Here is a 24,068-nt window from a genome sequence, read left to right as displayed (position 1 = left end):
TCTAAACGTTGTGATCATTGAAAAATGAGAAAGTAATTAAAAAAATACCTATAGATTTATCTGTTTTGGTCACGAAAGACTGAAAGAGGAATTACAGGTTCAAGCAGAATCAGGTGGTTTATGTGTAGAATTTTAGCACTGAATGTTTATTTATGTAATCGTTTCGTTTTGAAATTAACAAACTAGAACACTGTAGTTTCTTATTGAACCAAAACAGCCAAAATGTTAAAGTTTTCATATAACAAACTGGTGGGAGCGGTTTCAGTTCACCAGGGTCAAGTTTGAAGTGTTTCATTATTTCCTTGCTTTATAATTTTTTGCTCACTTTTTTCCTCCTATAACCCTGATTCCATGGTATCAACAGGCAAATAGCACAATATATGTCTTTGGTGAATTCCCCCAGCCCCAACCTAAATTTCACCAGCCCAAACATATTTGTTATTTATAGGTTTATGTATTGGAATCATGGCAATTAGACAAACAATGATAAGAAATGATTTAGTAAGATAATGCTGAAATGCTTCACTTTAGCATGGCCATGGTGAAGTGAACCCTGCCTGTCCCACCCTAATTTCTCCATCCCAGACATATTCTTTGTCATTTGTGTGTTTCTACGATTGAATCAGAGCGATTAGAAATAAATGGTGAACAAGTGGAACTTGTAAGATAATAGTGAAATGCTTCACTTCACCACAGCCATGGTAATATGGAGCTGTTTGCCCAACCCTATGTTTTACCACCGTTGTTATTTTGTATGATGTATATCATTGTACCTACAAGATTATGATACACATTGACACTTCTGTCCGATCGTTCTGTATGTGTGATTATGCATGTTAATACTGTAACATGAGATATGGGCCGTCGGTTCTATATGCACACAATATCCTGTGCGGTTAAGTGCTGCGCTGATAACTGAAAGGCAATTTTATGTGTAAATGTCAACATTACTCAGAGGTTTGTCTGTGAAACTACGCCTGATAGTAGGAAGAGATGAAACAAACAAACAAACCAAGCTTTATATCTTAATATACAACATTGTATTAAAAAAACCCAAACAAAAAATGTTGAATATCCTAGTACAGAAATGTACCTGATCCACATAGTTTCTTTTATTCAAACATTTTTCCACAAATAAATATGAAGATGATCATGCTTTTATATCATCATATTTAACGCAGGCAGAAATTGTATAGCCAAAACAAGAAAATCTGTGCATTCAGATGTAATGATTGTGTTATAGTGTGACCATGTCCGTTATTAAACATTTAGATAGATCTATGGCATTTTACTTTTCATTTTAAATCTCATACAGAACTCTGATAACTTTGAAATTAGAGTTACATATTTGAGACACAATCTAAAGCTATGTGGACCATTTTTTAACTTTGGGGTACTTTAGGGGTTAAAATTGTTATATCTAATTTGCCTTTATGAGCTGTAATAGGGGAAAATGTATTGAAAGTAGTTGTGGAGCTGGTTAATGTTGAGATTACACCTATGTACACTGTCTTCAGCGATCATACTACCTAAGGCTCTAACACAGTGATCTTACTTACGAGCAGTTTGCCAGATTTTTGGTATTTGTATATGTTTCAATGTAATTTGTATTTTGAGTTGATATTTTTCACTGAGAGACAACAAAAGTATTGTGCTTTTTAAGTTGTCCGATGTCAAAGTTCAGACTTTTCCAAGGTCAGAGACGACTAATCGGAGGTTTTAAAAGTGTTTACACACAATAACACACTGCTACAGATTTCATCATGTGATATATCAGTTCTGAAACAGGTGTATCTATGGGATATACTAGAAGTCATGTCAAGTATATAGCTACCCAGTTGGCAGAAATGGAACCTATCAAAAGTGTCATTATTTGTGATGAGATGGGTGCTGCTCAACAACCCCATCTGCACAGCCATGCTCAACTATCTACTCAATGTATTCCACTGTCTACTCAATGTATTCCACTGTCTACTCAATGTATTCCACTGTCTACTGAATGTGTTCCAGTGTGTATTTAATGTATTCCACTGTCTACTGAATGTATTCCACTGTCTACTTAATGTATTCCACTGTCTACTGAATGTATTCCACTGTCTACTTAATGTATTCCACTGTCTACTGAATGTATTCCACTGTCTACTGAATGTATTCCACTGTCTACTGAATGTGCTCAACTATCTCCTTAATGTATTCCACTGTCTACTTCATATATTCCACTGTCTACTTCATGTATTCCACTATCTACTCAATGTATTTCACTGTCTATTGAATGCATTCCGCTGTCTAATTAATGAATTCCACTGTCGACTGAATGTATTCCACTGTCTACTTTATGTATTCCACTGTCTACTGAATGTATTCCACTGTCTACTGAATGTATTCCACTGTCTACTTAATGTATTCCACTGTCTACTTAATGTATTCCACTGTCTACTTAATGTATTCCACTGTCTACTGAATGTATTCCATTGTCTACTGCATGTATTCCACTGTCTACTTAATGTATTCCACTGTGTACTTAATTTATTCCACTCTCTACTGAATGTATTCCGCATTCTACTGAATGTATTCCAGTGTCTACTCAATGTATTCCACTGTCTACTTAATGTATTCCACTGTCTACTGAATGTATTCCACTGTCTACTCAATGCATTCCAATGTCTACTTAATGTATTCCACTGTCTACTCAATGTATTCCACTGTCTACCTAATGTATTCCAGTGTCTACTTAATGTATTCCACTGTCAGCTTAATGTATTCCACTGTCTACTTCATGTATTCCATTGTCTACTTCATGTATTCCACTGTCTACTTAATGTATTCCACTGTCTATTGAATGCATTCCAATGTCTACTTAATGTATTCCACTGTCTACTGAATGTATTCCATTGTCTACTGAATGTCTTCCACTGTCTACTCAATATACTCTACTGTCTACTTAATGTATTCCACTGTCTACTGAATGTATTCCACTGTCTACTGAATGTATTCCACTGTCTACTGAATGTATTCCAGTGTCTACTTAATGTATTCCACTGTCTACTCAATGTATTCCACTGTCTACTGAATGTATTCAACTGTCTACTTAATGTATTTCACTGTCTACTTAATGTATTCCACTGTCTACTTAATGTATTCCACTGTCTACTTAATGTATTCCACTGTCTACTTAATGTATTCCACTGTCTACTTAATGTATTCCACTGTCTACTCAATGTATTTCACTGTCTACTGAATGTATTCCACTGTCTACTGAATGTATTCCATTGTCTACTGCATGTATTCCACTGTCTACTTAATGTATTCCACTGTCTACTTAATGTATTCCACTGTCTACTGAATGTATTCCACTGTCTACTTAATGTATTCCACTGTCTACTGAATGTATTCCACTGTCTACTTAATGTATTCCACTGTCTACTGAATGCATTCCACTGTCTACCCAATGTATTCCAGTGTCTACTTAATGTATTCCAGTGTCTACTTAATGTATTCCACTGTCTACTTAATGTATTCCACTGTCTACTTAATGTATTCCACTGTCATCTTAATGTATTCCACTGTCTGCTAAATGTATTCCACTCTCCACTAAATGTATTCCACTGTCTACTTAATGTATTCCACTGTCTACTTAATGTATTCCACTGTCTACTTAATGTATTCCACTGTCTACTTAATGTATTCCACTGTCTACTTAATGTATTCCACTGTCTACTTAATGTATTCCACTGTCTACTGAATGTGCTCAACTATCTCCTTAATGTATTCCAGTGTCTACTTAATGTATTCCACTGTCTACTTAATGTATTCCACTGTCTACTGAATGTATTCCACTGTCTACTTAATGTATTCCACTGTCTACTTAATGTATTCCACTGTCTACTTAATGTATTCCGCCGTCTACTTAATGTATTCTACTGTCTACTTAATGTATTCCACTGTCTACACAATGTATTCCACTGTACTGAATGTATTCTACTGTCTACTTCATGTATTCCACTGTCTACTCAATGTATTCCACTGTCTACTCAATGTATTCCACTCTCTAATGAATGTATTCAACTGTCTACTTAATGTATTTCACTGTCTACTTAATGTATTCAACTGTCTACTTAATGTATTCCACTGTCTACTGAATGTATTCCACTGTCTACTGAATGTATTCCACTGTCTACTGAATGTATTCCACTGTCTACTTAATGTATTCCACTGTCTACTCAATGTATTCCACTGTCTACTTAATGTATTCCACTGTCTACTTAATGTATTCCACTGTCTACTGAATGTATTCCACTGTCTACTCAATGTATTCCACTGTCTACTTAATGTATTCCACTGTCTACTTAATGTATTCCACTGTCTACTTAATGTATTCCACTGTCTACTGAATGTATTCCACTGTCTACTGAATGTATTCCACTGTCTACACAATGTATTTCACTGTCTACTTAATGTATTCCACTGTCTTCTGAATGTATTCCACTGTCTACTGAATGTATTCCACTGTCTACTCAATATACTCTACTGTCTACTTAATGTATTCCACTGTCTATGTATTCCACTGTCTACTTGTCTACTTAATGTATTCCACTGTCTACTCAATGTATTCCACTGTCTACTTAATGTATTCCACTGTCTACTCAATGTATTCCACTGTCTACACAATGTGTTTCACTGTCTACTTAATGTATTCCACTGTTTACTCAATGTGTTTCACTGGTATTGGATGTTGTAGCCGAAGTAGAAGACGCTTACACTTCTGGAATGCCAGGTCTTATTCTCCTTTACACTTTCAGAAGTTTTTTGTGTATATCTATAGTTTTTTCATAGTACGTTCTATTGTTATATAATCTGAATTTGAATTATGATTATGTTCACATCTGGTATTTCTTGTTTCAATAATATTTAGTAAGTACTGGTTGATACAAAAGAATCTAGCAATGTACCATCTGGCAGTTTGTCATAATCAAGTCCCATTTTTTTTAAATTTTAGAATTCAATTTCACTTAACGCATTTTTAGATTTAAGTTGTCAGACAAAAGCTGATTGACAATTTTGTACAATTTTTGTTTTCTTATTTTTTGCAGATTCAATTTCACTTCACCTTTGTGAAAATGCGACGAAAGGATCATCATGTAGACTTAAATGTTCAACACCGGATGTAAACAAACCAATTTTGTTTACAAAATTGCCAACATCAGGAGGTCATGAAGGGGGTTGTTCAAATGGAACATGTGGGACTACAAATGAAAATCCCAGATACAAAGTATCACAGAATTCCTTGTTAAATGAAACATACTTAGATATACATTCTCTTGTATATGTTGAGGATAATTTCCAGTGGAGATGTGAGTATGGATCAGACCATTCAATAGGTGAAGACTTGACTGTAGTCAGTAAGTATCGTGTAAATATCTAAACTGTTTGTGAGACTTTCCCAAACTGATTATTCACAGAAGCAATCACCTCTTGGAACTGAACAAAACATCTATGTATGAAATTATATCCTCTTTATCATAGTTAATACAAAACTCAGTACTGATACTTATCAGTGGCCAATGTTTTTTTTTTAGATCAGATGGTGGGCTTGTCCATTTGTCCGTAAACAATTATATTTTGTCACTATTTCTTGAGAAGTGCTGGATTTATTTAAATTGCATTTGTAGGTTCCCCTTGGTCCCAAGTTGTGCCTGTCAGATTTTGGGACTGATAAAAAAATGGCTGACAGGCAGCCATTTTGGATTTTTTTCATTGAAATTTGTTATCGCTATTCCTTGAAAAGTGAAATATGAATCGTTCATAAATTTCATATGTAGGTTTCCCTTGGTCTCTAGTTGTGTCCATGTAATTTTAACCTTTTAAAGTTTGTTATTACTATTTCTTGAGAATTACTCTATAGATCATTCTCATATTCCATGTATAGGTTTCTTTAGGTCCCTAGTTGTGCCTTTTTGAGTTTGGGACTGATCAGAAAACAAAATGGCCTACAGACAGCCATCTTGGATTTTGTCTCTCCTTGTGATCCTTTGATTTCAGGACTGATCAGAAGAACTGAAATGGATCTCTCTTAGATTTCATATGTAGGTAGTCCCTGGTCCATTGTTGTGCTGGCCTGATTTTGGGTCTGATCAGAAAAACAAAATGGCTGACAGACAGCCATCTTGGATCTTGCCTTTGCAAGTTTGTTATTGCTATTTCTTGAGAACTACCAATAAATCATCTTCATATTTCAATAATGGGTTCCTTTTGGTCCCTAGTTGTGCCCATCTAATTTTGGGTTTGATCAGAAAAAAAAAAAACTGGCCCAGAGGTGGCCATCTTTGATTTTGAGTTCAAAAGTTTGTCATCATTAAGAAGTACTGTAAAGATATTTCTCAAATTTCATGTATAGGTTCCTCTTGGTCCGTGTGGAACTTCCTCTTGGTCGCTGTTTGAGCTTGTGACTAATTAGAAAAAAACAAAATGACTGACAGTCATTTTAGATTTTCACTTTGAAAGTTTGTTATCGCTATTTTCTGATAACTACACCACAGATCTTTCTCAAATTTCCTGTTTGTTTACGTTCGTCCCTTGTTGTTCCTGTTTGAGCTTGAGACTGATCAAAAAAACAAAATGACCCACAGACAGCCATCTCGGATTTCGCCTTGTAAGGATTGTGATCCCTATTCCTTAAGACGCACTGAAATTTCCTAGTATGTTCCCTTTGGTGTCTCCTTTTGCCCGTTTGATTTTGGTATTGATCAGAAGAAATAAAATGACTTCCAGGTCGCCATTTTGGATTTGGCAGGTAAAGATTGCCATCTCATTTTTTGTAAAGGAATGTTCAAATGTCCTATCATTCAGAGCAAAGACAGAGAAGAGAAACGAAGGGAAAAGGTCCAACTGTCAGTGATTAAATAAATATCAAACAGTGGTGTGTGCCAAAATCCCACTACGATCTGTTTTTTTTTTCTTAAATTAGTGATATCTACTGAGAATAAGACATGAGCTCTGACCTGCAGAATATAAAGTTAACACTTAGCTGTGCTGATAGCCTTATGTTTGTTAGCCCAGCCATAAACATATACCAAGTAGGTTGATTTGAAACATCACAAATTAATCCAATCATGAACAAATCTTGGGTCTGATTCCTGTGGGGCAGAATGATTGGGTTTAATGGAGAAAATCAATACTCACAAAACTTCTTGAATTATCTTGACCTAAAAGTTGCTATTTTGGAAAATTGTTTAAAAAACACATTTAGTAGTCATAAGCATCAAGTGTGGCTGTGGAATCTGTTTGTATTAGCCATCGGCTCAACCTTCGAAGGTCAACAGGAGTTTTAAAAATTGAGAAAATAGACAGAGGGCTTTGCAATAGGACAGACACATTTTTAAATAAAAAAGAAGTCAATTTTTTAAGGTGACTGTAGAACCCAGGGTCCCTGAGGGCAGTTTCAAGTACAATGTAGGTAAAGTAAGTGTAAAGCTTCCCTTTTTTTAATTTGTCCAATTTTAGTCTGAAGTATTTTATAATGGGGACTGGATTGTTTCCTCCAACCAACCTTACACTGACAGCTTTCAAACAAGCTGTATGATAAGAGCGATGCTTTCAATTTATCTATTTTTCCATCTCTGCATTCCAAACCAGGATGTTTACATTTCTCGGTTGAATTGATATTCAAGGGTCTGTACACGATATCATACCGCGCAATATATTGGATACTATCAGACAAACTCACAACATAGTGTTTTAGGTGATCCAGGGCGATGAAGATCATGAGGAAGTTTTATAGTCACCATAGTGATCTCATCGAGAAACATTTTGTTTCTTTGTGTGACACGAAGCTGGACTTATCTGATGTTCATTAAATTGCATGTTGGTTCCCTTGTTGTATACCTTGTTCTCATTTGAGAACCCGAAATTACTTTATGTGATAGGTATTGTTGATGAAGCAGAAGATGCTTTCTCTTCTGGGACACTTGGTTTATTCTTCTTGTACGTTTTCAGGAGTCTCCATGTAAATCTTTATATTGTACATACTTTGCCCTAGTCTTATGGAATTTGAATTATAATTATATTGTCATGTTGGTATTTTCTTGATATTTCGTATAACATTTATATAAAGTTGATTTTGAAATGCTAATCCTCTCGATGATTGCTATCTTATTGTGTATAAATTGACTTTATGCCTTCCCAAGCTTGATGTAATGCTTATGCAACTATCCACCTGTACTTATGCTATTATATACCGATGTTCATCTCATGCTGTCCTGCTAGCCACTGTATGGAGGATAAATCTTGGCACAGTTAACATTGATATATTATGGTTGAAATCTTACAGTGGATGAAGATTAAATGTTTGATGGGAGGAAGTGAACAATGATAACACAAGTCACATGTTTCCTATATTTATTCTGTATATAACATAAGTAAAACTAGACTGATCAATACAAAACTGTCCAATCTCAAAGCATTTAACACAAGTAAATGAGACAAAATGTATATAAATACACGTTGGTTCATCAAATGGTTATGTGTTAATTGAAAATATGCAGAGCCTAAAGAGATCGGTTGAAAACTGAAAGTATGTGGGCAAAATTAAAATGCTAGAATAAAGGACACTGACTTGTTAATTGCTGAATGAAACTTCTTCTCAGGGAAATAAGCAATATCATGTCAACATTTAAATCTTCCAATTTTTTTTATAATTTAAACGCTGATGATGGTGATATCTGAGGAAAATGAAAATTCTTATAGAAAGGCAGTAGACGCCAAAAAATGGCACCATCACCTTGCCAGACAAATGATTAATTTGATGGATTACATGACAATACCACTCCGAAATGTTTCAATTTCACATAAAAACAGTATGTATGTCATTAAACGTAGTTTTAAGGACACGTGTAAGAAAGAAAGCAATCCATTTATTCTAGGTTGTAATTTAACTTGACTTAAATTTAAGGTCACAGTGGTAAAATTTGTTAAAATATTTAAACAACTCCTTTCACAAACATATAGGCCTAGAGGCATAATATTTGCTGGTATGTTCTTAGGATAAAGCCAAACAACATTTGTAAAAATTAAATGATTTTTACTAAATGTCATATTTGTTTAAACATCTTAACAAGGTTTATTCATGAACTTTATGGCTGAGGGGCATATTTGGCTGGTATGTTTCTGTGTTGACATGTGACAAAATTTACAAAAGTAAATGATCTTGGCCTTTGTTCAAGATCAAGGGATCAAATTTCATAAAAAAAAAACTCTAAACAACTTCTACTCATTAGTTAATACGACCAGAGGGATGGCATTTGGCTGTTATATATATATATATATATATATCAGGTAAGCTCTGCAAGCCAATTGGGCCTCTTTTCTATATCTGTTTTCTTTAGGCGATCTCATTTAAACCATACTTCATATTTTACAGCTGTTCCATCTACTGTTCAGTTCACACCTGATCCAACATCCGGTGACTTCCCACAGAACCTAACTGGGAAATTTTACTGTGTATACCCAGTTTCCAGTCTGACTACAAAACTAATTTCTGATGATGGGGTATGTTTGCATAGTCTTACACCTTATGCAATAGTGCAGGTTTCTAGTACTGCAGTGTTCACTTTTGAATATTGTCACACTTTTTACAACGTATCTTAAACTCACTTGTCTGGACCCTACATGTTACCATGGTAGACTTTTTTATTTTCTATATATTATAGCAACATTCTCTAGATATGTCTAATGAAGTATCGCACACCAATGGGACAGATGGATGTGATCCACATGAGTATACAGTCATCAGATACTGCCAACTCAACAGCACCAGTTTGGTAGGAAAAACTGTTCAATTCCAGATAGAGGCCAGAATCATTGACCAAAAAATTGTCAGTAACCCCACAAGTCAAAGGTTTGATTTTCCAGGTAAGGATAGTTTTGCTATTTATAGTTTGTAGTTATATAAATCTTACGGGTGACACTACAAACTTTAGCATTCATATAATTTTCTAGTTAGAATCCACGAATGCACTATGTACTCGAGTCTTCACTTGTTATAGATAAAAAGGACAACACAGAATGTTCAATTAGTTGAATTTATGGTCAAATTATCATAAGTTAATGAAAATTACTGAAAGAAACTGTTCATGCTTCTGTTGGAATCATAAAACAGGAAGTAGAAATATCAACCTCTGTTAAAGAGATATATCCTTTGATTCTTGGAGATGATTTAAGTGACTGGATTCTTGGAGATGATATTAGTGACTGGATTCTTGGAGATGATTTTAGTGACTGGCTTCTTGGAGATGATTTTAGTGACTGGATTCTTGGAGATGATATTAGTGACAGGATTCTTTGAGATGATATAAGTGACTGGATTCTTGGAGATGATATAAGTGACTGGATTCTTGGAGATGAGTTTAGTGACTGGATTCTTGGAGATGATTTTAGTGACTGGCTTCTTGGAGATGATATTAGTGACTGGATTCTTGGAGATGATTTTAGTGACTGGATTCTTGGAGATGATTTTAGTGACTGGCTTCTTGGAGATGATTTTAGTGACTGGATTCTTGGAGATGATATTAGTGACTGGATTCTTGGAGATGATATTAGTGACTGGATTCTTGGAGATGATATTAGTGGCTGGATTCTTGGAGATGATTTTAGTGACTGGATTCTTGGAGATGATTTTAGTGACTGGATTCTTGGAGATGATATTAGTGACTGGATTCTTGGAGATGATTTTAGTGACTGGATTCTTGGAGATGATTTTAGTGACAGGATTCTTGGAGATGATTTCAGTGACTGGATGCTTGGAGATGATTTTAGTGACTGGATTCTTGGAGATGATTTTAGTGACTGGATTCTTGGAGATGATTTTAGTGACTGGCTTCTTGGAGATGAGTTTAGTGACTGGATTCTTGGAGATGATTTTACTGACTGGATTCTTGGAGATGATTTTAGTGACTAGAAAGGTTCCGGAAGTATATCTTGATATTCAATACATTTCTGTCGTTCTATTAGATTTTTTTTAGGTTTATTGGTTGATGTTTAGTTCCAGCATTGGCAATGTTTAGATAAAAATCACAGTGAATGGTTCATTTGTAAACATATGCAGATGATTACCTTTTTTTAAAGCTCACCTGGCCCAAAGGGTGTCCAGCGTCCATCAAAATTTCATTTAAACAACTTCTTCTGAAATACTGAAAGGCGTACAGTTATCATATTTGGCTGGAAGGTTCCTTTGATGAAGCCAAACAAAGTTTGAAAAAAAAAAAAAAAAAGACCTTGACCCATATTCAAGGTCACACAGGTCAAATGTGACAAAAAACCTTTAAACAAATTCTTCAAAAATAATGGAAGGCTTGGAATTGTTATATATGGCTGGAAGGTTCCTTTGATGAAGCCCAACAAAGTTTGCAAGAAGAAATGACCTTGACCCATATTCAAGGTCACTGAGGTCAAATGTGTTAAATCGTTTTAAACAACTTCTTCTGAAATATGGAAAAGCCTAGAATAATTATATGTGGCCAGTATGTTCCTTTTATGAAGTCCAAGAAAGTAAAAAAAAAAATGACTTCGACCCATAGTCAAGACCACAGGGGTCAAATGTGTTAAACGTGGAACATATGCACAGATATAGTAGTGTTGGTCATAAAGATCCAGGGGAGCGATACAGGCCCTCTGGGCCTCTTGTTTCTTTTATTTTAATTTCCGACATGTGCTTGCAGCCGGTAAAGATCCTCAATATCATATCTGTTATGCCTTTTTAGATATCATTTTTGTTTATAACTTCTATTTCTGACTGCAGTTATTGTCATATAATAACTCTTTCCTTTTTTTTAACCATTTTAAGAGCCCCCTATTGCTGTAGGACTTTCAAGTAAGTATACTTTAAATCTTTCATTCATTTCAAAATTGGAAATTACAGCATACTGATCTAAAATAGATTAAACTGCAGCATAGAAAGCAACAATGAAAAAAATTGAATGTACAAAGAGTCAAAGAGTTCATTTAGTGTGAAAGCATTTATAATTACTATTATGATTTATAGAATTTTTTTCTCCAGCAAAAACATTCAATATATCTAAGTGAACTAAGTGAAGCATAACGCTTATGTATCCAGGACCTTCTGTATTGCTATGTAGTTGTGCATGCATTCATATAGTGTAACCATGTGTAAACTATATTTGTACTACAATGGCCAGCAACAAGATCCTTAATATTGACCTTCATAGATGCTGGACATGAATAGAGTATCAAATTTGCACTACACGATACAAGAGATTGAAATGTCAAATTATAAAGGGATGTAGATTTTCCTCTTAATTATAAACAGAAGAGTGGCGCCTTTTTATGTATTCATTCATAAAATAAGCAATGCTATTAAAGACGTTTGGTCAAGTGTTGCATGATATGTAAATGTAAAATAGACTCTTCCTGCATTTAGTCCTTAACAACATGAAATTTAGATATTACAGAAGAGATCAGGAAAAGGGTTTATGGAATCAAAAGACATACAACCACTTTCTGAGGGATGACATATATTATTAAACCTCTCCAAGTCCGTCAACTGTAGATCTAAATTGAACAGCAATATTTCAGCAAATCACTTTAAGATAACATATCTTTGCCATTGATAACAATGAACAATGCAGGAAAAATAGTATGATACATTCCTAATATTTCTTTTTTTGCAATTTCCTCATATTAATTTTGAGGGCTTATCCTAGGACGACGGAACAGCATTAGTTTGCTATTTGCAACATCAATATGAAGAATTGGTCTTATACAATCCCTTATAGATATGAAATGACCTAGCAAGATTCATATTGACCTTAAGAAGTTGAATTATTCTTCTCAGTTTGACCTATTTTACTTGTTTTCAGCTGGACTCCTGATCTTAAGCTGTAATTATGTCTTAGCATATGCCATCACTGGTAAGTCAATTAAGACTGTATAGCTTGACCTTAAAGACCATAATGTATTATGGTACTGCTTGATCAGTTTAAACCTTATATATATATATATATATATATATATATATATATATATGATCGGCATTATTTGAGATTCTGTTTACTTGAACCACAGTGCAATTCGACAGTATATAGATGAGCTAATTTTGAAGTTAATATGTCCGTATTATTGTTTGTGTTTCAACATTATATTTATGTAGTGATATTTCGTCTCTCAGTTCAGATACGTAAATCAATACTTTGGTATGACGAATTGGTAAACCTAACTGTCAGAGCCTAAGGTTGTATTTCCATAAATAACATTTTGACTAAAAAATATTTTGTAGACTTACTGCCTTTTGTTTTTTAGCCGTTTGATGTCGCCACTATAACCCTTGGTATACTTAAATTAATCATCAGAAACTTCAGTATCGTTCTCACGTTTGTTATTATGACTGATTACCAGTTCTATATATGATTTGATTATAAATAGTTTTTTTTTGCACAGAACAAGCATATCTTTTAAATATCTTGCAGTATTCTCGGTTATCATTTTAAGATTTTGAGTAGACTCCGTGACAAGAACAGGAAGTTGCACTTTCATGAAAAAAAGTAGACTTTTTAATAATCTGAAAATTGGCAATGCTTATTATTTGTTCTTTTATAATAAGTATTAGTATGAAATATTTATAGTTTTTATTTCAAACCATGAAAGCAAAGTGTTGACCTGAGATTGGAAGAACAAACTCTTATTTCATTTTAAATGAAAAGTTAGAGATCAAATTAGAGAGAGTAAAACTTACATATCAAGCAAATGTTTTCTTTTCATGGCAGTTGAGGAACAACATGACCACTGTACACCTAATTGAAATACCAGACATGTTACATCTGTACATCAGTTCTCTTTACATGTTGATGTTAAAATCTAACCACGTTTGGATGAAATATTTTCTTATTCATTTTAGAAATGCTGCTGTATTTAGTTTCAAATTTGGTACATGTTCACGCGCATCAAACTCATGCAACATTTTGGTCCCTTAGTCTCTTTGTATTATATATATTCAATACATACAGAGTGATCATGCTTTTCATATTTCTTTTTTTTCAGGCATAGTCTTACTAACATGCTGTAAACCTCGTAAGTATCAAATTTGTGACTTATTTCCTTTAATAAAATGACTTTAATCTTAATTGGCAGATGCAAAGTCTAGATATTTTACAACTCTGTCATACAATATGCACTGCTTAGTAACCTGATAAACAAATATGTCAATGGGGAGAAATTTCTCCAATAACACATTTCAACTATTTTGAAATTAGTTTTCACAACGTTGGATAATAAATTGACTCCTGAAGAGCACTGGACTATGGATCAATATCAGGGGTAATGTATACATTGATAAATACAGTGATCTTGACTAAGTTTTATTGTGTCGCCTGCAGAGCTGGCGGACACTTAGGGATCACTTAAATTTAGTATATGACTTCTTGTTGGAAGATACCCTTTAATCAGAAAAAAGTACAATTTAGGTTTAATGTGAAAAGTGGAAGACAATGTCCAACTGCATTGTTTATTAACTGTTTAAAGTGTGAGAAAGAAATACACAGAACGAAAAAAGAAACGCATTCTAAAAACATCAATTCATTCATGAATTAAAATGTGTTTTAGAGGGTAGCAGAGTTATGGTTAGTTTTTACTTTACACCACTATTATACCAGTCTGATTTGCAAAGTACTGCTTATCCCATTGGTGTTTACCCTGGAAATTTGCTTTGTATCATATGGTAACATACCCATATCTTCTTCAGGTATGGTGGTCTTTTGGCAATTAAAGAAAAAAGATGATGACAATGCATCGCTGCTGAATTCAATGGTCAAACTTGTCAAAACTTGTTATATAATACTATAACAACTTTTCTAGATCAGGAATTGTCGATGAACAATTGAAAATTGTTTTGCTTTCAGCTTTAGAATTTGTGTATCATCATACTCGCACGTAGATGCCTGATTATACACAGTGCAACATGTAACTCCGATAAGGCTTGTTACAAGGAATGATAACGATGGGTTCATGAAAATGAAGGAAAGGCGTGACACTTACTGGTTTTTATTTTAAAATAGATGATTTGGTTTCCTACAGGGAGTGATTGGACACTTCCTGGCTACTTGTAAAAAAGATAAATAAGCTTATTACAGGTAGAGACTTGGTGGTAATTGGCATATCTTATGAAATAGTTAGAAGGACATGAATATTGTGTTATTTAAAGCTGATGGAAGGATAAATATTAGTGGGCTTCAATATAAGTAACTATGAGGCTATTGTCGTATGTATATAATGATATTTCTTACATTGTAGTCTGGAACAAGCGCTTTGACCTGGTAATAGCATATATATTAGTAGGTGTCACTGGCTTGGGATGTGTAGTTGCTGGTTATATGCTATCCGATACAGTAAATGGTAAGTTTTAGTAAATTTGTTGCCATGGTTGTCGTCTGATATATTGATACCTAGTCTTTAGACTCATAACATAACTTAACTACTCTTTTACATACTGGAAACAAAATTGCAATGATGACGTTATTGCTGTTAATGTAGGCAGTTTGAAAGTAGCATCAGAAGACAGCTTGATGGCATGCGCATACATGTGTTTAACATAGTTGGCCACTAGGGGCTGACTTGTTAGACCTAAAGGGGTGAAATTGACTAAAAGTGATATGTAAAAATAAATCACTGTTCAGGAATTGTGCAATCCATTTTACTTATAAAAAGAGCCTTAACGTCTTTAACTAAAAGAATGTTGAATTTTGTGACACAAGGGTCTCACATTATCTCTTACGAAGATGGCACATACAGTCAGTTTTCACTTTTAAAAAAATGAGTGTAACTTTTTTTATTTTAAGTGGTTTAAATCCATAACAATTTGGATGACAGCTATGTTATGCACATTCTACATTTTCATTAGGTTTCAACGTGATTCACGTATTTTTATTGTGTTGGTAATATCATTTCCCTGAAAGCACCATGACCCTGTTGATCGTTATAGAGGCATAAAAATACATCTGTGTTGTTTTCTTGCAGAGGACATTAGCTTGGCATTGACCATTGTTGGATTGGTGATCAGTTTAGTTTCGTTGTCCATCGTCATCGCAATTATTGTTTTTGTGATCAAGTCCAAGCATGACAAACGTGGTAAGTGTTGTTTTGTTTTAGATGTCAGCTGTACTAAATTCTGATTATAACAAACACTTTCTTAATAATTACTTTTTATGTTAGTAAGTTTTGATTTGTAGAAATACAGAGGGCGATATGGATCCCTGAGGCGCTAGGCACAATACAGAGGGCGATATGGATCACTGAGGGGCTAGGCACAATATAAAGGGCCAAGGTGAATTTATAGAAAATGAAGCAGAAATGAAAAGGATTTGTAATAACTAAGGCGGGGGAGTCAGCTTTATAGACACACAGGGAGATTAACACCACAAGAGGCAAAAATACAAAGTGTAAGGGAGGTTTATTGAGAGCGAGTCATAAGGCAGTCAGTAAGCTCATGGGACAAAATTACAAAGGAAGTGAGATTTATAGTGGGTGAGGCAGAAACTTAAAGGTGCAGACATACACGCAGTTTGTGAAAATCACAAAAATAGGAAGTCTACAACAGTTTTCTGTATCCTCATATGAAATGGCAAATTATTTGAGATCATTCATGAAAATTATGAAAGTTTAAATTAGTAGAGGAAATATTTCTATTTGCACACATGTGGAAAACGTCTGTTTGCTGACATGTTTTGTTTATATATGAGGCTGAATATAGGTCACTAGACCTTCAAGGGTCACTTTCTTTTTCAGCTATGTTTATTGACCATGTACATCGTATATTCCCCTCAGAATTTGAAATTATGCATGGACTCGATAGGTTATTCTACATCCACCGCTTATTTAAATCTGTTACCATAATGAGTTCAACATTGACAGTTTTCCATCTAGCTGAATTATAAGCACAATCACTCCAGTTTTCTTTACTGTGAACTTTCCATTTCTGGAGAGCAGCAATCTTGTTGTCCTATCCTTCAGTGTTTACATTCTTGTTGTTAATTCGAAATGCATGTGCTTTTCCAAATATCGCAAAAGATGTAGTTTACTGACAGACAAAATCAAAACACGGATTCGAAAGATGCAGGTTTGATATTAATTATGGAAAAAAATTACGATGGTCACAGTGATCTCATTTGGAAATATTCTGTTTCTTTGTGCGAAGTGAAACTTGTTATGTTTGAGGTTTGTTACCTTCATCCATGCCTGTTGATTCCGTTGTTCTATCTGTTGTAATCATTAGAGAACGTGACCTAGCATATTTGGATTACGATGAATTATCTGTCGGATGTTATCGTTGAAACAGATGGCCAAAATACATGGCCTTATCTACTTGTATGTTTTCAAGAGTCTTCTTCTCTCTTTGGCCTAGTTTTCCTGAATTGTATTTTGTAGAGGACACTATTCTGAAACTTATGGCATTATTCCATTGTATGTTTTCAAGAGTCTCAGTGTAAATCTGTCTTCCAGTCAGACTATGCCTTAGTTTTATTGAATTTTGATTGATGAGTGATCCTGGTCAGGTATTGATATTTTCTTTTATCATTATTTAACGAAGTATCACACCAAAGGATCTAATAAATAAATGTCTTGTTTATACACAGCTTTCTGCTACCATACATAATAATATAATCATTCTGTGTTTTGTTTGTTACAGATGGTTCATTGACTCAGGCCGTAAACAAGGGACTTTTGGACATGACACCAGTATCAAATGAACAATAGAGGCAAAACTAGATTATTTAGACAACAACACATCAAGTACCTGGCTGTTATGCTGATTCCATATATATCTCTTTTTAGTGAAATATTTTAAATATTCATTTCAACATTAGAGATATTGCATTGTAACTTTAAAAAAGGGTCAATGTATTTGTTTTTCTTTGGAATAGGAATACTCTTATGATGTTTGTCAAAAAATACACTAATACTACACCCACCTATCATTCATTGCTATCTTTAAAATGCTAAATCATTCATTTACATTGTTTTTCACTCATGAATGATATAGCATAATAAGCAAGTATATTATATATATATATATATATATTCTTGAAATATGAGTAGTAATGTATGCCAGGGAATTTGAACAACAACAACCCATTCTAGTTTTTATTGAAAGGTGTACTTTCGATAATTAATCACGTCTCACGGATGCTTGGTTTGTAGTGTGTTTAACCTTATATCGATATTTAAGATATACTGCGTTTTACTCAAAACACGTTATTTTAGATAAAAGTGATGGATTCACACCACCTTAATTACATATGTATGATAGGAAGTTTGTATGTATTGTTGTCACTAAGATTTTTTACTAATCTGAATGAATTTCATGAAAAGTGATGGCGAGATGTTTATTGCAGTCATTTTAATGCAAATAAACATGGTGTTATGAGCTACATCGATATCTTTTTATACTACATAAGTCTGATGTATTAACACAAATATTATGTATTTGTGTGAGATTTTTAACAGGTCACATGACACTGGTGTCCGAATATAGGTTTTTTGATTACATGTACAAGTCTGCCTTTACATACTGAGTTTGTTCTCTGGTTCCCTCTCGTACATTGAATAACTGTTTTTTGCTGGTGATGGCACCTGCTCAACTGATTGTTTTTTTGAAAATAATGTTTAGTTGATATCTCTAAGAATCAGCGGGGACTTTACAGATTTAATCATTCATTGTGTAATATGTAACAGTGAATAAATATTTTTATACATTACTTTTATAAAAGTAAATAGATGTCTTTTTAAATAAATGCATTATCAGTTTTATGATGAAATCCCATGACTGACTTTGTCTTTGATGAATATACTACATTACACTAGTGTAAAATGATAGTAACGTTATATATATATATAATTATGTGTAAATATAGATTATTGTGACGTTGCCATAGAAAATGCTATGACGTTACATATTTACAGATTGTGTTGTGCCTGAACAATAACAACCTCAGATGTACAGTTGAAATATTTATCATAGAAATGATTGTTTTCTTCATCATTTGCATATTCAATTCCATTTGGTATGTGATTTATAAGACTCCTCATTTGTACTCGCAAAGGCTTGTTGAAACAAAACAGAAAAAAAACTAGTTTCCTAAATTTATCTGTCAGGTTTACAATTATTTAAGTTTAAAAAATAAGTTGCTAAATTACTTGTCGATAAAATTCAAAAGATGATAAATACATGTTTATATTATTACACTTAAATGATTTGTGTGTTGATTGATTCCTAATCAGTCCTGCTGATTTTAGTGTGTTCATTCAGGTCATCTAACGTAAATCTGTACCAAAATCTGTATAATCTGTATTATAATGTTGTCTCCCTTAGTTTTATATTAAATCAGTGAAGATCATATAGAACTTTTAGATGAATTACTGTTTTAATCATAAACAAATGATTTCTTACTGTTTCTGATAGTAATTGTCCTAAACATTAATTACCATACAAACACTGTATACAGTGGCTGATTAATATCGTAACATTCCGACTGGAGTTGATTCAGTGGTACATGGTTATATATCTGTTTTGTTTTTATACTTATATGTAATCAAGTTTATATAACATTTTTATCTTTTGATTGTTTGCTACTCATTTTCACGGATCTCTTGAAGGATTGAGAATATAACGAAACGAAATTTTAAACGATTAAGAGCTTAAAATGTCTGCGGCCTAAAATGTTAAAAAAATTGTTATTTTAAATGATTTTGTAAAAACATTTGCATATAGTCAAATTGTTTCCTTTGATGTCAAACCCAGTGTTAGAATTTACATAAATACCTGCTTTATTTGAAGGCTTGCTAGTGTACATTATGTATTTATGTACATCCAATATACTTTTTTTTGTAGATCAGTTTACACAATTTTATTTGTAAAAGCTCTTATAGAAAAATAGAAAATAAAATGATTAAAAAAAACTTGGTGATGTTTTGATTTAAATAACATATTTTTGTAATTACACGAAATCATATGCATCTTGACGATGTATTATTGATACAGAAAATCATAAGTTTTACTCATTTATACTGTGACAAGGTAACAATGGTACAGAAGGTGACAAAGTAATACCAGTATATAGAGTGACAAAGTGATAATGGTATATATGATGACACAATAGTTATGGTACATAAGGTGATAATGACATAGTGATACATAGGGTGACGCAGTAATAATGGTACATAGGGTGATTATGTAATATTGGTACATAGGGTGATTATGTAATAATGATACATAATGTGACAAAGTAATAGTGATACATAGGATGATTATGTAATAATGATACATAGGGTGACACAGTAATAATGGTACATAGGGTGACAAAGTAATAATGGTACATAGGGGACACCGTAATAACGGTACATAGGGTGATTATGTAATAATGGTACATAGGGCGATTATGTAATAATGGTACATAGGGTGACAAAGTTATAGTAGTATATATGATGGCAAATGAGTAATGGTACATATCGCGACAAAGTAGTACTGTAATATTGGATAACAAAGTTATAACGATGACTTTTTGAACAATACTTTCAGAGTTGTTTTCACACACAAATGTCAACAATGTGTTGTTATATTTAGCACAGCATTTAAACTTCCTCGTTGAATTAACACGGAAATTTAACATGGTAGATAGGTGGACCACCATGTTCCTCTCTATGCTGTTGATAATTACTGTAACATACGTTGTTGTACAAGGTACGTGGTTTATCGTCAGTTGATGTCATCTTATGACGACAATAACTATAATGATAATTTGATATGTTTGTCAAATCTACCTCTATCTATTTATTGATAATGACTCTCAAATTAATTGAACGCCATACCTGACAACCATCCACATAATCGGCTAAGTAGGTTACGACCAACGTGCTACATATTCACTGTTGAAAAAAAACCTGTAGATGTTATAGTACTCCCGCAAAAACAAATATCGTCTGCTAGTAAAGACTAACTCTAATATGTGTGACGTGATATGTTAGATGTTGCACATACAACAAAAAACATTTAAATGATTTCGACACCAAGCCAAATAACAAAAGATCTTTACCATGTTATATTATATTTGCGGCCTCGTACAGTCTCCCTGTATTAAATATCTGTGTTTTAGCTACAGTGATACACATAAGTAACACTATATATACAACAGCTCCACATGTGTTATACGCCTATGACAGATAGCTCAATTATTGAATTGGTTATATCATGCTTTATAATGTATTCTTCAAATCGATATAAACATACTTGACTTAGTGTCCAGCATCCTCTAAGCACTGACAGGGATGTTATATACTTTTTTTTATTTACTCTATAAAACTCTAGCAGAATAAATTATGTATAACCCGACTTTTGACTCGAAGTTGCTTAGCTGTGTTTTAGTCCTACATTTCAAAAGTCAATCTGCCAATTCTTGTTACGAATCACATCGAATTTTGGCAAATGATTAATTCCAAATCAACATCTTAATTACCTTTATTTATTTATTTCGTTTCTGGGATTCTGCAAAAATTAGCCTTGTCCCGGAAAACTGGGGAAAAGACCTGGTCTCGGATGAAACCTTAAACGTGCATTACCCACTAACACCCTCCTCTCGAATCAACACATTAACTATCAATAATTATAAGACAATTGCTATCGGCATATGCCCAAAAGAGATGCCTGTAACAGCTGACCATCTGCTATATGAAGGTAAGAAAAACCTTCTCAAACTTCAAGAGGGCAAAAAACCCCACCCCTATTATGTCATAATTTTCTACCCTTATGCCGACAGTTTGTCGGAAACACACACACACACACACACACACACACACACACACGCGCGCGCGCGCGCGCGCGCACACACACAAATATATATAAATATTTGAAAAGAATAAAATCAACAAAACTGTATCCCACTAACGGCCATCTCCAGAATGTTTGCCTGAAGATGGCCGTTAGACCTGAAAACTTTAGCGGAATACAGTTGTTGTGTTGATTTTATTCTTTTCGAATATCTTATGGATACACACAGCATTTTAAGGTACTTCTATATATATGTATGTATGTCATATATGCTATAAATATCTCATGATATATATTAGAACGAACGGTAATAATGATATACAGATGATCAGCCAAAATAGTACAATTGTTTAACAAATAAACAAGGATGAATGGTGCTTTCTCACCTCTATTTGGAGAATCCAACACAATGGTGCTAATCTAATGGAGAATTCGTTGCGACTAAATCCAACCAAATATTTGACTCATATCCTGTATTATAATGTTAATAGATTTGCCGTTTAATATCAATCTATCAATGCAATTGATGGCCTTAAGACTGAACTTTTCTAAAAAAAAAAAAAAGACTGTCATATACCTTCTAATATATTTGTGAAAAATTCTCATGCAGAAATCATTTGACGATTTCAGGCCAAAGCATCACACCAGTATATATCCAGATTAACACCCCCGTCACATTGACCTGTCCGGCTGATGACCAGGCTACGATTCTTAGCTGGACTGCACCCGGAGGTACCCTGTATGTCACAGGAACTACAGTTGAAGCTGATCTTTCTGGCATTGTTAAATCACGGATATCTGCGAGTCACACAGGAGGGAGTTATACACTCTCATTTACAAAGTTCCAGTCGCTTGACATCGGGATATATATATGTATGGTTGACGGGACAATGGATCTACAGATGGTCATTGTACAAGGTATGCATAAGGATGTGTCACACAGGAAAGTTTCAGTCCAAGGACGCTAGGATATATACATGTACATATTTGAAATGCGATAATCGTGCATTAGATTATTTACATTTACAAATATGGCAAAGCTGAATAATCGGTATCCATGGATTTCACATGTAGTTAGAAATAAACTATTGGTGTTTTGGCAACAGACCTCTAATAATAGAACGAGTGTTTGTAAGATATATAACGATTTACCAACAAAACAATGTTTAAATATTGTCAAATAAAAAAAATAAATTTCGATGTATACCGATATATAACACATAACATGAAATTGACGTAAACATACAACAAACACAGACTTATAAATAGCCTAAGCTCTTCTTATTATCATCTAGAAGACAAAACAATTCCAGAGTCTCATTTTTGTTTCTATTTGCATCCTGACGAATTCTGAAGGTGTGACATCAGCCAGTCCAGTACACACCAGACAGGGAGGAACAGTAACATTACAATGTCCTGATACTGGTGGTGGTACATCGTGGTCTGTCACTTCTACTGGATTTGTTTACACCGACGGAACATTAATCAACCCGAACCTAGAAGACTCAATAAAGTCGAGACTCGCTGTTACCAATCAGAACGGAATCTATAGTCTACTGATCAGCAATGTACAACTGTCAGATGTCAGGGAATACCAATGTATCATTGGACTATCAGACACATTCTATCATCTATTACTTTACAGTAAGTTATATCAGATTGGTAATACAGACACATTCTATCATTAACACTGTACAGTGAGTTATGTCAGATTGATAATACAGACACATTCTATCATTAACACTGTACCGTGAGTTATGTCAGATTGATAATACAGACACATTCTATCATCTACTACTGCGCAGGGAGATATGTCAGATTGGTAATACAGACACATTCTATCATCTACTACTGCGCAGTGAGTTGTGTCAGGTTGGTAATAGAGACACATTCTACCATCTACCACTGTACAGTAAGTTATGTCAGATTGGTAATACAGACACATTCTATCATCTATTACTGTACAGTAAGTTATGTCAGATTGGTAATACAGACACATACTATCATCTACTTCTGTAGAGTAAGTTATGTCAGATTGGTAATACAGACACATTCTATCATCTACTTCTGTACAGTAAGTTATGTCAGATTGGTTTGGTAACACAGATAATTCTGTCATCTACTACTGTACAGTAAGTTATATCAGATAAGTAATACAGCGCCTTTCTATCATCTATTACTGTACAGTAAGTTATGTCAGGTTGGTAATACAGACGCATTCTATCATCTACTATTCTACAGTAAGTTA

General features: G+C 33.9%; 2 protein-coding genes across 2 annotated transcripts; both read left to right on the top strand.

Annotated features, from left to right (window-relative positions):
- The first annotated feature begins 5,089 nt into the window (after nucleotides 1-5,089).
- On the top strand, nucleotides 5,090-19,557 carry LOC132562750 (uncharacterized). Its single transcript, XM_060227508.1, has 9 exons — nucleotides 5,090-5,399; nucleotides 9,416-9,543; nucleotides 9,705-9,906; nucleotides 11,837-11,863; nucleotides 12,870-12,920; nucleotides 14,047-14,076; nucleotides 15,295-15,396; nucleotides 16,018-16,128; nucleotides 17,687-19,557. The coding sequence occupies exons 3-9, from the start codon at nucleotides 9,720-9,722 to the stop codon at nucleotides 17,752-17,754; spliced, it is 576 nt and encodes a 191-aa protein (XP_060083491.1). The 5' UTR covers nucleotides 5,090-5,399; nucleotides 9,416-9,543; nucleotides 9,705-9,719; the 3' UTR covers nucleotides 17,755-19,557.
- A 2,136-nt stretch (nucleotides 19,558-21,693) lies between these two features.
- Nucleotides 21,694-23,460, top strand: LOC132562754 (uncharacterized; the record flags this gene model as incomplete). Its single annotated transcript, XM_060227511.1, has 3 exons — nucleotides 21,694-21,727; nucleotides 22,451-22,738; nucleotides 23,177-23,460. Coding segments are annotated over exons 1-3 (606 nt in total), but the record flags the coding sequence as incomplete, so codon positions are not given.
- Between the last annotated feature and the right edge of the window lie 608 nt (nucleotides 23,461-24,068).

The sequence above is a fragment of the Ylistrum balloti genome, unplaced genomic scaffold (genome assembly GCF_031769215.1).
Source record: "Ylistrum balloti isolate Yb309-2 unplaced genomic scaffold, AGI_CSIRO_Ybal_v1 Utg371500, whole genome shotgun sequence".
NCBI lineage: Eukaryota > Metazoa > Mollusca > Bivalvia > Pectinida > Pectinidae > Ylistrum > Ylistrum balloti.
The sequence above is the reverse complement of the archived record's forward strand: the minus strand, read 5'-3'. Positions and strand labels throughout refer to the sequence as shown.

Excerpts from the sequence above, each read along its gene's own strand:
- LOC132562750 (XM_060227508.1), top strand. The coding sequence starts at position 9,720 with ATGTCTAATGAAGTATCGCACACCAATGGGACAGATGGATGTGATCCA. Across the intron at positions 12,921-14,046 it reads CTTAGCATATGCCATCACTG|GCATAGTCTTACTAACATGC; the intron begins GTAAGTCAATTA and ends CTTTTTTTTCAG. Across the intron at positions 16,129-17,686 it reads GTCCAAGCATGACAAACGTG|ATGGTTCATTGACTCAGGCC; the intron begins GTAAGTGTTGTT and ends TGTTTGTTACAG.